Source organism: Anser anser (assembly GCF_964211835.1).
Source record: "Anser anser genome assembly, chromosome: 3".
In the NCBI taxonomy this organism is placed as follows: Eukaryota; Metazoa; Chordata; class Aves; order Anseriformes; family Anatidae; genus Anser; species Anser anser.
Genome location: NC_139722.1, coordinates 91170608 through 91186505, shown reverse-complemented (window position 1 = coordinate 91186505; position 15898 = coordinate 91170608). Strand labels below are relative to the sequence as shown.

Sequence of the window (15898 nt, the reverse complement as noted above, 5' to 3'; positions counted from 1 at the left end):
GAGGGGGAACCATGTAAGGAAATTATTTTTAGTTATCAGTCCTTGTGGCTACAAAGTTATTAACTGTCACTGGGACGGGCGTACAAATTCTAGCCAAAGAAAGGTACAGGGAGAGTCAAATCACTTCTAGGTTGGAATTAAAGTTGCAAGTGTAGCCTTTGGAAATTACAGGTAATGAGGTTGTAAATAATTTCTTTTCCCAGAGGCAGGGTTGCACACAAGGGAAAAAAACAGTTTGAAGACACATCACTTGTCCAGGTGACCGTAGAGGGACATCTCAGTATTACAATTAGAGGTCCTAACCTATGAAATACGTGAACATCTGAGGTTTCAGACAGCAAGGTTTCTAACAAAGGCTACCCTAGGATTTTATTTTATTTTATTTTATTTTATTTTATTTTATTTTATTTTATTTTATTTTATTTTATTTTATTTTATTTTATTTTATTTTTTCCCTGTACCTGTGAGCATCTATTTCTGCCCACTGATAAATTCTTGTGTGGAAAAATGTTTCTCTCACTCCTCCATCTCAGATGCACAGCAGGCAGATGGGAGGGATGGAAGATAAAGGTGAAGGGATTGGAAATAAGGGCTAGAAAAGGGGATGGACAGTGGAACAGGTGAGCAGAAGCTGAGAGAGGAATTTAAGAGAGTGGAGACAATAATAAAGCAAATAAACTTTGAGAAGGAACACTTATGTAAGGGAATGAACCCAGAGTATGCAGAGATGGATGCCAAAACCATGGCTATTTATTTCCCTAGCTACCTGATTTTGCAACTTTAACTTCGGGATTGGCTGTGGAGTGGAATAGTCTACAATTCCGTTATTAAATTTCAAGGCTGGGGAAAAGAAAATAGAGGGAACTACTATTACCCAATAGGGTGTGGGTTTGCAGCAGTGGACATCTGAAACTCCAAAGCAGTAACTGTCTTTTCTGTCAGTTCCAAGTCCCTCTGAACCTTCAGGCTGATGGTCTTTCTTTTACCCCTTTCCCTCCTGTTTTAAGAAATCTGACAGTTTTTCAAAAGGTGCTACGTTGCACTACAGAGAGAGCTGCAATTATGTGGAGGAAAATATGTCATGTTAAAGCATGCTGGAATCTTACGGAACAGTTACACATCTTAACTGAAAAGATGCAAAGTCTTTGTAGTAAGTTACAGTCACTTGGATTTAAAGGTTATTTGGCTTCTTGAATGTAGGTGTCATTTCCAGCTGTATCCGAAACCTAAGGTAAATACTAAAATTAAGAATCTTAGCCCCACTCCTCTGCTAAGTCCTTTTTCTCTCCATTTTTTGCCATGCTGCATTTGAGTGAAATGCTCAGCCTTCCTCATGGGTATCGCCCGAATGTTGTGTGTATTGATTCACGACAGCAAGATGCGGACTGACTGCCGAGCACCATTGGGTGTCTTTTGGAAAAAGAAGTCTTCATCAAGATAAAGTTATTTTCTTTGGCCAGAAGAAGAAATAAGCTTGTAAACAGCAGCAACACAAAACCTTTTTGACTCAAATTTATAGTGCCAAAAGAGGCTTTAGTGCACTGATCTTTCCAGATTTTGAAAACAGGCAAAGCTGCCAAGCTCAACAGAAAAGAAGGAAAAAAAAATTAAAAAAGGCATTCCACTGTCTAATATGGACAGACTTTCCAGTAAACAAGAGTCCATTCAGGTCATCGTTGAACCAGCTTGTTCCACTTTCATGTTTTATTTTATAATTAATTTTCTTGTTTGTTTGCTTGTTTTGTTTTGTTTTTAACTTTACACCCACAGGGTTTGAAGCTGAAATAAAGGGGTCAGAAGATCAAACTTCCAGGGCTGAAGACCTAATGAATACATCACTAGCTACAAGGAAATACAAAGCTAATAAAATGCTTTAAGTGCATCCTTCCTGTGGAATAAATAACTCATTCTCACTTCCCCACAGTGGAGTATTTCAGAGACCCAGCGGTTAGCCAGGTCTGAGCAATTACCACTGCAGTGAGTGAAAAGCTTCAGAAGAGCAGCTACTACAGAAAATAAAGGCTTTGACCTCCCAAATACACTGGGCATAGGTGTGGTAACTTTTGAAACCTCTCTCCTGTTGGCTTCGCTGAGGTTAGACTGGCTGCCATTGTTTAGATTGTAATCTCTCAAGGGCTTGATTTTCTGGAAGCTAATAGACTTTGTAGTCTATTTGTAGCGAAGGTGAGTAGCAGGAACCAAATTCTCTTCTCTAAAGACAACATCTCAGGCCTCCTTTTCCTTCATCAAAAAGACAAAACAATGCACACACACACACACACACACAAAAAAGAAAAAAGAAAGAAAGCTTTCCCAAAACATTGTCACGTTTTGACTTTTTCTGGATACGTAGCTTATAAACTGGCAGTACAGAAACCTTTGGGAGAAGAAGAAATGTGAAGAGGAGAGAGTGAATCTGCAAACAGCTCCTTCCTTTTTTCTCTTTTTTTTCTTTTTTTTTTTTTTTCACAAGATGATAGCCAAAGATGTGAGAGCGAAATATGCAGTGAGATTCTGTTTGCTTAATCACAGTTCCATTATTGTGATTTGCAAGATCTGAACAGGACTGTAGCGCCTAGGGGATATGAAATGACAGAGAGAAATATCTGTGGAAAGCTAAATTGGGAAATGACTTACAGTATCTGCAAAAATATAATCTTTGATATAAACAACTACAAAACAATAATGCCACCAGCCCACAAAGATGCCCTGATGTTTTTATTAGTTAGTTTTATTTTATTTTGTTGCATTTTTTTGCATTGCGACTTTCTAACTTGACAAAACCCTTTGGATATAAATTAACTTTCTCGGAATGCTGTTTGCTACAGTTTAATTTACCTTGAGGGGATGCTTAAGAGTCTGGAAGTTTGCTTCTTTAGCAAAAAAATAGGCAGAAAATAAATCCTTTTCTAGGTAGATGCTACTGTGTTGTTGTGAAAGTTACAGGGCAGGTAGACGTTTGAACTTAGGAGGAACCAAAATGACTTCCAAGAGGCCTCAAACAAAGCACAAAAAAAAAAAAGTCAGGAAAGTTTTTGTTTTTGCTGACTCTTTTGCTGGGATGTGAAGAAGAGTTTTCCCTGTTACTAATGATCATTCTTGCTTCAAAGCAAATGTTGTGGAAAATATCCATCGTATTTCATACGATCAGATTTCCAGCTAACTAAACAGCTGTTTCAAACACAAGGACCAACACTCACATTGGAAAAGAGGTAGAACTGGAGCTGCCTGAGGTAGCCCCCCAAAAGTTAAGCTGAGACAGGATTTGACTCTGTCCAAACTTTTTTGGTTATATCTGTGTCAACCTTATTTGGTGGGGTTGTTCTGTGTCACTGTATTTATTTATTTATTTTACATTTCTCAGGGTTTAAACATGATAAGCAGCAAAGCTGTGGTCAGCCCATAAATGATCTGTTTATCAGGAACTTTGTGTAAAGGGTGGAACTCTCCAGTCTTGTTTCAGATTTATGAATAAATAAATAAATAAATAAATAAATAAGATATAGAACAGGAGGACTAGAAATGCTACTATTCCTCAATTGTGTCATGCTGTATGCTTGGTGATAGCATTTCATGTAAAGGAAGAAAGCCAAGGGAAAAGGGAATAGTCATACAGAAATAAAAGAGTCAAACTCACAGCAAAAATATTTACCCTTCCTTCCTCCTTTTCTTTCTTGCTTTCCTCCCTCCCTTTCAACTTTTCTCTCTCCCCTCCTTCCTTCCTTCATTTTTCCTCCTTTCCTTTCCCCTCTTTCCTACTGATAACACCCTCTGGCTTTTTTGGCATTTCTTGATTCTCTTTCTGCAGTGTAGCAGTGTAAAGGTGAATATAGACTTAGATTTATCACGTATGATCAGTTGGATTTGTTGGTATTCTACAGCCCATGGACATTATATAACGCTTTCTCAGTCAAATAGGGAATGCTGAAATGTTCATCTTTATGAGTTGAGTAGTGTTAAATTAATGTTCTTTCTTTTATTATTGTTGTGAGTATAAAAATCGGAAGACATCAAAGAAAATACAGCAAAGAAGGAGGGGCAATAAGATAAGGGAAGAGAGGGTTTCTCCAGCACACAGAAGAAAAAGAAGGATAGGAGAAGACAGCACTGACACCTGTTTTCTAACTAACATGGCTGGTTCCATACCAATGATCTTTAGAGCAGTGTGAGCAGAGTGGCTGGTTTTGTTCTGACTTCTGCATTTGTTAGCACTGATGCATGTAAAAACATTAATCGACATCTTATCTAGGAACTCCACAACGGGTGGCAGTGTTCTCATGAGTATTTATAAAATGCCTATTTTTAACAACCACCTCTGTTTTTGACATATCCTTGTTAATTCCGTGGCAGCAGTATGTCACAGAGAACTGTGGATGTTACTGTGTGTCAGCGACCAGGAATAAACACCAGCAGGAATGTCATGCCTCTTTCTAAAGAGGAAAGCAAACTGCAACTGAAGCTTCTGCTTTGTCAGCAACCTAGGATTTCTCAACTGCAGATAAGAATATTCATGCAGTGGTGTGCTTTGAAATGAAAAATGCTATGAAGCTCAGGAACAACTGTAAGATGTCTTAAGCCAGTCCTTCATGTATGCCCTGATGTTTAACAGTTAATCTCTATCCTAGTGGTATTTTCTTTAAACGAGTGCCTATGTTGCTTATTGATAGTGGACGCAAAGAGGGGTGACATTCTGTTCTTGCAACATATAGACAAAATAATCAGAGTTGAATTTTCAAATTCCAGTTATTTCCTGCTCAATTTGCAGGAAGCCAGACATAGTTGCTTGCCCTAGGCTTGCTCTAGACTAGGCATTCTTGTAGCCTTTCCTAACTGTAGCCCCAACACAAGCCCTGGCTCTGTTCCAGCCTCATGTGTGGACAGGATCACATCTTCCACTTTGCCCTGTTTTTTGTTCAGGTTCCGTGCCCAAAGTTTCATTAGGTGTTGCAAAACTCTTAATGAGTGCCTAGTTTGGACAGCAATGCAATCATGATTCAGTGTGACAGCTCCATCAGCTCACATGCTACGCTTTCTCCTTGATTTTTTTTTCTAATTACTATTTCATTATTAGCAAATATTTAAAACTTTGTCCTTATTTGAAGCATCAGAGTAGTCCAGCACTTTATATCTTTGTTTTGTTCTGGAATATGCTCACAGAGAACACTGGAACATGGACCGGACTCTGCCCTTTCATTGCCAGGGTGGGTGTAATGCTTCTTGGCCAGCAAACTGACTTTTATGAATAGCACAGTGCAGAGTGTCTTAAGAAAAGCTAGTTAATCTCTGAATGTGCAACAGTGCTGAATTAGACCCGGAAGGCGTTAAGCATGAATTCAGCAAAATCTTGAAAGAAATAAACAGCTAAATAAGACATGGGTAATCAAGGTTCCGCGTAAGACAGAAAAGAAAGCAGCAGCGGGAAGGGCAGGCAATTGCATTGTTTGGAATTTGGACTACAGAATTACTCTGTGCCAAACATAAATGAAAGTCTGCAAAATATCTGGAAGACAGCTGAAAGCATAGCGGCAAGTTTCCGAGGATCCTAAAGCTGCCTTGGGCTTCACTAAGTGACAGTGCTTTCTTCAGTTAGATGTAGCTAAGTATCATTTTGCTGTGGTAGAACATCACACACAACTTTGGATACAATGCAAGAGCATGCCACTGCACAGCATCTTGACCTAAATACACAAACCTCAAAGTTTTAATTTTTCGTAGCATACTAGTTCTTCAGACAGCTGCTGAGACAAGCACAGAAACCAAACCTCCAGCTGCTGTCTCAGATGAGCAAAACCACTGACTTTTCATGACCTATGATGTGACTTTATCCCAGTAAAGTTACAAAGGAATCTTCTCTTATGCAGGTGCTCCTTAAATTTATTTTACAGTTTTGTTTAAGTCTGGGCGAATGTTTCTGTCAAGCAACCAGTAGCTAGTTCTGAGAGTGAAAGGTTGCCTTTGGAGTTGTAAAAGCTAGTTTTATGCCAGTTTAATGAGATATGCCTATATTTGTATGGTATAATAAAACTGGAAAAATACAAGGCTTCAAGTATGCAAAGACATTTCATTTCTTAACTCTCCTGGTATGCTCAGCCCCACCATATTCACTTAGATTACAGATGTAAGTCAAGCTTAATACAGTCTTTAAATAATCTAAAATAACTATAGAACCAGTCCCTTCACTGTGGGTAAAAACGTTCAAGGGAGAATGATGCCAGGGATCCTGTGGATTTTTTTAATGTTGGTTAAGCAAATTATAATTTTTGTCTCTTCCTGAGGTGTTGTAATGAATTTTGGTCTTTATTCACTTTACACTTTGTTAAACTTTTTTTGCAGTTGAAATGTTCACTTAATTGAACAATTATGGCATTTAATATAAGGCTAAATTCCTTTCTATATTTCAGCCGTCATCATCACTTGCTGTTTAATTAAATTCAGGAAATCCTTTAATTACAGTTATTTCTGTTCTACAGGGGAGGGTGACGCTTCATAAAGCTACTGTAAATGTAACCATCAAGCTTGCTTCTACATCTTTTGAAAATTGTAATTAAAACCAGTATTTGCCTTGTTATCTTCTCTATTGTTTTGATTTGTGTATGTTACCTTGACATCATCCCAGTGAGAGTGGTTTCATAACAGACATTTGTTCACATCACATCATTCAAGTCTGTATTCCTTCTCAGATGTCTCAGCTTTAATAATAATAAAAAAAAAAGTTAAATTGAGTTGAACCTTAATGTCTTCCTGTTAGCTTCCATTCAGCCTAGTAACTGAATAAAGTCTAAAGTCTGAATACTAAAGGCTGAATTAGAAGGCAGCATTATGATATAAAGCAAGGATTTAAGTATAACCTGAGTAAAGATTTGAATCTGTACCAATACGTATAGCTACGTCTTGAAATAATGGCTGACACAAGCAATTACAGGGCCCAGTTATTCACGCATCAAGTACAGTACAGGTGAAGTGCTAAAGGATTAAGACTGTGATTACTGAATGCAGGATTTCTCATCCACATCTCAGCAAAGAATTGTTAATGCTTTTGTAACCATTAGTTGCAAGAGCAAATACCCTCGAGACAGTAATTTGGTAATGAAAAACCAAATAATTTAAACTGGAAGAGTAAACATAAAAGCAGCATGGTGTATAAAGGCATGAGTTGTACTTTAAGCAGCTGTAGCAATTCAAGAGCTGTAAAGTTTCAATGTCAAGAGCAATAAAAGTCATATATGGAAACGTGTCTTCTGCAAGTGTAAGTGACACAATTAGGGGAAACTTGGGGGGAACCGAGTCCTCCTTTCAGGTATGAAACAAGTTCAGAACAACTGCCTCAGGTGCGGCCTGGTACGGTGAGGCCGAGCATTGCAGAGCGCGGGCCGTTGGTACCTACTGTCCCACCCCAAGATGGGGATGGCAGGCCTTGAGACGCTTCTTCATGAGGCCCCCGGCCTGTGAAAGGCTGGGTGTGTGTGGCAAAGCGTACCAGGCTGGAAAACCAAGATATTCTGTTTATGCCCCATGAAACTAGGACAGAAGTCCCATCTTTTGACAACGCCTCACACAATGTCATCAGGACTCAGACAGGACTGAGGTGGAAGGCTGTGTTTTCACTGGGAGCGTTCTCCAACTGTTGATAACTGGATTTCTGCGTTTCACTGATAACTGGATTTTGCTGTTTCTGTGTCGCTGTCACGACACACGTTGTCAGGGCTGGCCGACCGCCATCCCCCCCTGAGGGCAGCGAACTACAACCCCCGGCGTGCAGCGCGGCACCGGCGGCCGCTCCCCGCCGCCCACGTGATGGCGGGAGGCCGGTGCCGTGCCGGTGCCCCCCGAGCGGCGGCGGCGGCCGCATGGCGGCGGCGTGGGGGCGGCGCGGGGGCTCCGCGCTCCTGCGGGGGGCGCTCGGGGCGGCCCCGGGCCGCGCCTGCAGCACCGGGGCGCCTGTCAGGGCTCCCACCGGCACGGCTCAGGTGAGGGGGGGAGCCGAGGGCTGCGGGGCAGGTAGGGGAAGGTTCTCCCGGTGCGGTGCTCCGCGGGGTGGCTGGGGGGGGCTGCCCGAAAGGGTGCGGGGTGCCGGTGTGTTAACGGGCGTGGGGGCGGCGGGAGCCCCGTGTGGTCCCGGAGCGGGCTGCGAGACCGGTGCTGAGTCATTTGGGGTGGTAGGAATTAATTTGGCGTGCCACTTGGGGGGGGGGGGGGGGCAGTCAGCGAAACTTGGCCACCCGTGACTGTGCCCTCGCTCCGTGTGAGGGTGACATTTCAGCCTCTTGCACCGCACCGCGGCTGGGTGCTGTCCGGACCAAAGGAGAGGTTGCACGGTGGCACTTGCTTTGCCTGAATCCGAATTAAGTGCTTCGGCAGCGCTCGGCGTCGGGGTCCGAACGGTCACACGAGCCGTGCCACGAAGGCAGCAGAGGTGGCCGGTTCTGCGCCCCCAGCCCCGCTTCAGGTCCCTCGGATCAATTTGGTCTCCTGGTGCTCAAATGCAAGAGGCGAAGCTCTGCAGAAAGGCACAGCTGTTTAACAGAAACGGAGTATGACATCCACACTGATCCCAGATGGCACTTATTGATTTTATTTTATTTTTCCTGGTGACTCCATGGCTGGCTTTAACAAGCACAAAATAAGCCAAAGCTACTAGCGACAGTCTTTGTGTCACCAGAATTGAATGCGTTCACTACTGTTCATTTATCTACTGAAAAAGTCAAACGGGTTTGTACAATGCTTTGTTGAACTCTTACTTGGCTCAGTAATCTAGAGAGCATCTTGAGTTTCTTTTTTTTTATTATTTTTCTTAAACTGTATATATTTTAATAAGTTCCGATCAGAATTACTTTTAATTACTTTCAGTAAATCAAGTCGCTCTTGCATATAGCCAGGAGTTCTTCTGGAAGAGCTTGATTACAATGCCCAGCTCTGAAACCCCTGTTTCCTTTGGGGCAGAAAGCCACAGTGGTTGGAAGCATGGAAGTGGTTGAGAGATTTGTGCGTGCGGCACAGTAACAGTGACAAGCGTGCTGGAGCGCTTGCTGATACCCTGCAGGGCATGAGAAGCAAGCCAATGCAAAAGCAAAGACTGTGCAAACTTCCTAACTATACCGTGAGATGTATCTACAAAGTTGTTTGTAAATTGTTTAGAAATGAAAGGCAGAACTTGATGAGGTGATTATTGGACTGGTTAGTCCACATGTTTGAGCCTATTAGTATTTATGATACAACTGTCAGTCTTAGAGGTGTGACTGTCATGTCGTACAGGCTGTAATCCCTTTTTTAAGACTAGATAACGCCAAGTAGCAACATGCACACTCTGAGAGCTGCTTTTCCATGCTTGTTTGGCTGTGTACAAGGGTTTTTTGAGTAATTCACAATTAACAATGGAAAGTCTGATGCCAGCCTGTCATCTTGTCCATATGATGGTACATGCCCAAATGATATTATTCAATTAAAAAAAAGAAAGAGGATTATGTGTTTCTACTACAGAACAGTGTATTTTCCACTACAATAACCAAATGGCATTTGTACTTCTTTATTGTAAGCTAGAAGTTTACAGGCAAAAAAAAAAAAAAAAAGAGGAAGAGAGGTTTCTTAAGGTAGTGGGGCTTCAGTGCAGTAACATAACATTAAGGAAATTAGCGCCTCTTTTTTTTACCCCTTTGTAGATGTATAATTTCCAGTAATTGTCTTTGACATCCTGCTATGAAGCGTCCTTTCCGCTTCTGCTCATGTAGATCATGTAATTCAAACACGGTTACCTGTAATTTTCTGTGATCTCAATGAAATCTTCACCGCTAGGATAAAGGGAAGAGCCCAGCTTGCTTAGAGAAGACCTGATATGGCCTTTCTTCTTGGCCAGTCGTGCCTGAAACTCTCTGTGTCCTGGAGCTCCATTTTGTGGGTAGCTGGTCAAAGTCTGCGAGCAGCACTTTCTGTGCCAGAAGCCAGAACTGAAGCATGTTGTTTAGGGCCAACTGTTGTGCAGCAGCTGCAGAGCCCTCAGAAAAAACATTTGTCTTGGACTTTTCAGCTCAAACCTCATTCTGGCACTTGACCTACTTAGACCCATTTCAGCCTCTGTGGTTGTATAATTTCCAGGTTGAACAAGGACACTCTGCCACTGCTTCCCTACCCAAGACGTTAAAGGTGAGGCATGAAACAGAAGAGCTTTTGCTGAGTTGTCTCTGTGATGCTGTCCCAGAGCATGAGGCATTATACTGAAGGGACAGCGCTGGTGCATAGACCAGTGGGACTGCAGGCCGAAGGGGCCAGCAGGATTTGGCAGCAGGAGCCATGCCAATGCTGATGTAAGTGCATAGGTTCTGGTGCTCCCTGAGGCCCGTCCAGAAGAAACGTTTGCAAGCATTACTGTTTCATAGCGCACAAATATCACTGGGATAAGGTGAAGGTAGAAGGCTAGAGAAAGTTTAATACTTGATCTTCAGCTTGATAAATAGGTGAAGTTCTACTGTCTTCCCCTTGGGTTTCACTGAGCCTTTCCAGTATCTGTCAGTTTGTGGTGGTCCTGATGGTTAGTGATAATTCTAGTGGCAGCTTCCAATTTTGCTGCATTGTTAGAAGAGTTTTACAAATTGCAGGTGAATTGACAGGTCTGAAGGGTTGACAGCTTGTCAAAATATAGCTGGTAGGTGCAGTCATCTAAGCTCTTATTCTTTCGGTACTAGTTTAGAACATAGGATTGACAGCCCAGAGAGTGAAATTACCTTTTCCTAGATCTGTTGAAGCACACTGTGACAGGGCATACTCCTTCTATGTGCAGAAGTGTCTCCTGTCAACTATGGAGAAGGGAATTAGGGGCTGGCGGATTATAACTATCCCTTTTAAGTGAAAAAGTTATGTGGTTGGACATTGATACGTTAGAATAGCTGCAGCCACCTTCTTTCCCAACTTTAGGGAACTGAATAACCCATTCCCTGTAGCCTGGGAACTGTAGCCGGCAACATTTGCTTTTTCTGTGCCCTGATAGCTCACTCAGAGGCTGCATGTGACTCTAGGTCCAGCCTCACCATATTTTACCCCTTCACAAAATCCTACTTACCCAACTGCCTGAGAGTGAGCTTCATCCTTGCCCTGAGTTACTGGGAAAGCAGCTGAGTTTTCACCCCTGACATTTGGTCCTCCCTAAGAAATTGATTTAAAACAAAAAAAGTGGCGGTTCTGGGTACAGTGGCAGATTTGGTAATACAGGATCTGCTCCTGCTGGAGCTCAACCTGGACACTCCTGAATTCATTATGGGTGTCTCCTAATTCCTCCTTGCTGACATTAAACTGGACAAAAACTGTACTAACAGCTTAAGAATTCCATCCCCAGTTACTCTCTCCTCCCAGACAAACCCATCTCTGTATGACGGGAAGCTTATGAAAAGAAATTCTGGTAGCTCTGTAAAACTTCTGTTTTTAACCATTCCCGTTTTGTAAGTATCTTGCAGCTAGAGACAAAAGTTGTTATCTCCAACGGGAACTGTAAGGAATATTAACACCGGCTGCCTCGTGAGTGCCTGTTCTTTAAATACTGCTTCTTGAAAGTAAACTTCAGAGTAATTACTGAAGGTCAGTGTTATTCCGCATGTAAGTCCTTTCACTTTAGTTTTCTTGTCTGTAGCAACCACCCAGCCACCCACGTGGATGGCAGACCCAGGAACGGAAGGAACCATTGCTTCCTGCATCCCACGCCATTGAAAGTTTCTTCATGAAAATAGGAAATTACTTTAAGTACGTTATTGTCTTTGGAAAAAAAAAGTATGCTGTTTTGGCATCCATTCTATAAATTCGCTAGTTTCCCTGTCTTGCAAAGGACAGCGTGTCACTTCTTTTCTTGCCTGTAGTTCTCACTCTAAAACAGAGGGGTGGGAGGTTGACACTGTTCTGCCTTCAAGTGCTGTGGGTAAGGAAGCCTGCTCCTGCAGAAGGTGCAAAAATGAGTGACTAAGAAAGAAATAGGGGAGGAGTGTTCCTACAAGGACTAAAATCTTAATGAGAGTACTTTCCTCTTGAATATGGTCACCTTTCTAAAATGATAGGAAGCAGAACATCAGAAATCCAACCTGGCCAGAAAGCAGTGTGGTTTTCAAAGAAAATGCTGCAATGTGGATTTCAGTGAAAATACTTTTGTTATGATTTTTGAGATTGGCAGTATTTAAAATGTCTTCAGGTTTAGTCTGTTCAGGGTTTAGTTTTCTAACTGGGGAACAGCTATGGTTGAAGTCTAAATATTTAGCTGGGCTTTTCTACTGCTTGTATTCTCAGAAATTTTCAGAGTAAGTACAGAAGAACCGGCATTTCTAACAAAGTAAGTTCCCAGTTTTTGATTTCTTGGTTGGAAGTAGACCAGTAGGGAACTTGCAGACAATCCCAGGTGCCCAGGCTGCAGCAATTCCCAGTGAGATTAAAAACCATGAATTGTTCTGCCTGTGCACACATGAAAAGATTCCTGTGCAGTAGTTCACCTACCACCTCGTGCGTATGTCTTAGAGTATGAACGTATGAGCAGTGTGCATGCCTGAGGGTTGATTGACTTTTACAGCTGTTGTCGCTGACATCTCTGGTACTGCAGAGGAGGGAAGGCCGGGCCTCTGGAGGACTGGGTTTTTACCACTTGGAGGTCTCCAGTTGTGGCTGTTGCGAAACAGAAACTGAAGGAGATTTTTCTTCTGGCAGAAGAGCAATTACTTGGAAACTAGAACCGCTGTTTTATCAGGGTTGAGCAGATGCTTTCTGGGCTCTGAGATCAGCCACTTTGTGTCTCCTTTATCTTCTCTAGCCCTTCCATGGCCAAAGTTATTCTTGGAGATCTTCTTATCTAACCACAAACCCATTTGGATCGAGAAGTGTAGTAAGTTGTTTAAAGGCTGGTGGGACGATTGTGCTGCCAAGGAAGACTGCTTCTGCTTGTAAGGTCAGCAGCAGCCATGGTGTTGGCTCAGCTGGAGTCAACATTGCTTCAGCTGCTGGTGGCTGAACTTGGGCCTTCCCCCCAGATGACCTTTGCTGACTGACCTATGTGCTCACCACAGGTGTCCTCTGCCTTCCACCCACCCCAACTCTTAGAAATGCTTTCATAATAAAATATTTTGAGGGAAGTTACCTGGGTTATTTAACGTTATAGCTGACCGTTGGGGCAATTTCTGGACACTCTGCGGGATGAACTCCTGTGGTTGCTACTGAAGATGACCAAAGCCAGGGAGGTGTTGGCCACGGCTGTGTTTGTTTCTGCCCAGTCCCTTGGCATCGTCCCGTATTGCCAATTTTAGCATGGTTGGAGATTTCACAGGTCTGTTTTGTTCTAGATGGAAATTGTGAGTTTTGCTCAGTTAAGCAGTGTCAATACTAGTTGATGCGTCATTTTGTCCAGCTCCTCGTTCTGCATCTTAGATTTTTGTCAGAGCTTTATTTAACCCTTTACCTACTGTGGCTTATCAAGACTAGCAAGCATGATTTTGACTGGAGGTGCAGTTCTGTGGCTGAATTTTAACCTTGACTTTTATTTTTTTCTTAACTTTTTAAACACTGCTGTATCCAGAAATGGTTTGGTAGGTGCTTTGTCACTGGAGATGAAGTTCACTGTACTTCCATGAATCTTTTGGCTTTCCACTGATTTTCTTAGCTGGTTACTCAGTGTTTGTGTGTTTTTGTTGGGTTGGTGTTTTGTTTGTTTGTTTTTGTGTGTGATTGACAAGGTCACAGTGAAGGTGGTTCCTGGATCATTGGTTCTAGCAAGTGAAGAGACAAGTGATTGAAAAAGCTGCCTTCTGTTCTGCATGAAAAACCTGAAGCACCTGTGGCAAAGTGGCTATATCTTAAAATGCGCAGGGAAAATTTGTAGTACTATTCTGTGGAATTAAGTAGGGTGTGAAGATTAATCACTAAATGTCTGGGTAATTAAGAGAAACTGTTTTTTTTTTTTCTTGTGCTGCTGTCCTGATTGGGGGGGAGGGAGGATGGGATAATTATCATTTGAGTTCAAAATTAGTATTTATACATCAAGTTTGTAATGAGGATAGCTATTCAAATATTTAGCTCTTTCTTATTTTCCTTCCAGGAACTGGAAAGCTCAGGAAGAGGACGTTTTCTACTGGAACATGCTGCTCCCTTCTCTGCTTTTTTGACAGACAGCTTTGGGCGTCAGCACAACTACTTGCGAATTTCTTTGACAGAGAAATGCAACCTCAGGTGTAAGTGTCTGGTTTTTTGCATAAAGCTCTTAGGCACCAGTAGATAGAAACATTGTGTAGTTGCCAAGAATTGAGTTAGAATACTTATTGCTGTATTAGCCCTGTGTTATGTTCCTCATCTTGGCAAAACAATGATGCAAGATAATTAGAAACTGATTCGTGTTGAACTGCTGATAGGACGGGGAAGCAGGAACAAGCCTCAGGATCTGCCAAAGGCGGGTCTTTCATCAGACTTGGCATGGTTTGGATGATAGTGTTCATGGCTGTTTGTATACCATATCTAAAGTATGTGATAAGCATGAGAGCTCATACCTAGACAGTCCCACAATTACATCGACAAAGTCTGCAGCAATGTTCCCATTTTTGCCAGGTCAGATTGGTGTCTGTTTGAATGCAGGTATGATAGAAATAAGGTCAGCGTTTCCTTTGAAGTGGGTCTGTTTTAATTTAAAGAACCATCAAATGAGTCTCGAGTTTTCTTTTGAAACAAGGAAATTGCTTGTAAGATTTGGTGTATGGTCTTATCTGTATTTAGGAAAGGCAGAGTCAGATGACATCCGTTAAAGGCAGTTGCACTTTGTGTGTTTTGCATATCAGTGTTAGATCGACTGCTGCTGAATATTTTTGCCATATATTTCTGTATTCTTTCTTTCAGGTCAGTATTGTATGCCAGAGGAAGGTGTCCAGCTAACTCCGAAATCAGAGCTACTTACTGCTCAGGAGATAATCACCCTAGCAAGACTGTTTGTGAAAGAAGGTGTAGAGAAGATCCGACTGACAGGAGGAGAGCCACTTATCCGACCTGATGTGGTTGATATTGTAGGTGAGTCCCTAATAAATAAGCCGTATTTCAAAGTGGCTTGCTATATATTTGTCTGCTTATACACCTATAAATATCTACTAATATAGTCCCACACCCTGAAGAGTATATGTGAAGTGGTGATGCTTTTTCCCAACACTATGAAATATAAGGTAGTTCCCATTAGAAAACATCCAATTCTGCTCTTTTGCTTGGACAGAACTTGTCACTTGTCACTTCATAATGTAACAGCTGAACTTATGCATTGCCTTCATATTCAACATCTATTAGAACACCTTGCAGTTACGCAGCGTAGGGGTGCAAAATCAAGAACTGATTCGACCAGGTTCTGATGGGGTAAGAGGTGATACATTTTAAAAACTAGAGGACAAAACAGGTTCTTTTTTGTTTTGTTTGTTTGTTTTTTGATGTCACTTGCTCATCTATGTTTAGTTAGGAATGGCAGGAATGTCTGTGCTTTTATAGTTATTGATTAAGAATGTATGCTTCAATGGAAGCTAAATTACTGGATAAACCTTTGAAGTCTATCTCCTTTTGATTTACGTTGTGTTGATTGACTGCGTCAGATTTTATCTCAAGCCAGTTGCTTTTTAACTTGTCCAAAGTATCATATATTATGGACATTACAACAGCTTGGTGTAGTAGTAATGTGTTAGATTACAGCTATGGTGGTAGGTGTGCTTTGCTGTATTGTAGGCAGTGGAACTTCTGTTTCTGCAAGTACACTCCTGTAAGTGCTGAAGATAAGGAGGGGTTAATATGGAATGCGAAGGTCTTGAGAAGTGTAGAGTTCCTACTGATAGACTGGAATTTGCTGCATGCAATAGTTGGTCTCTGTTCCTGCCCTGTTTTGTTCAGAGCAGTATACAGAGCTGGAAAAAGCATGGCTGGAGTG

General features: G+C 41.9%; 1 protein-coding gene across 5 annotated transcripts in view; it reads left to right on the top strand.

The window, feature by feature from the left end:
* The first annotated feature begins 7787 nt into the window (after positions 1 to 7787).
* Positions 7788 to 15898, top strand: part of MOCS1 (molybdenum cofactor synthesis 1) — a 32554-nt gene continuing 24443 nt past the window's right edge. For 2 of the 5 annotated variants that reach the window (XM_083829096.1, XM_083829095.1), the window contains exons 1-3: positions 7803 to 7967; positions 14051 to 14183; positions 14839 to 15006. In XM_083829096.1, coding sequence (XP_083685222.1) covers positions 7848 to 7967; positions 14051 to 14183; positions 14839 to 15006 — 421 coding nt within the window. In that variant the 5' untranslated portion in view covers positions 7803 to 7847. Of the gene's footprint in view, positions 7968 to 11431; positions 11563 to 14050; positions 14184 to 14838; positions 15007 to 15898 lie in introns of those variants that run through there. The other 3 variants (XM_083829099.1, XM_083829098.1, XM_083829097.1) reach the window with 3 other exon arrangements.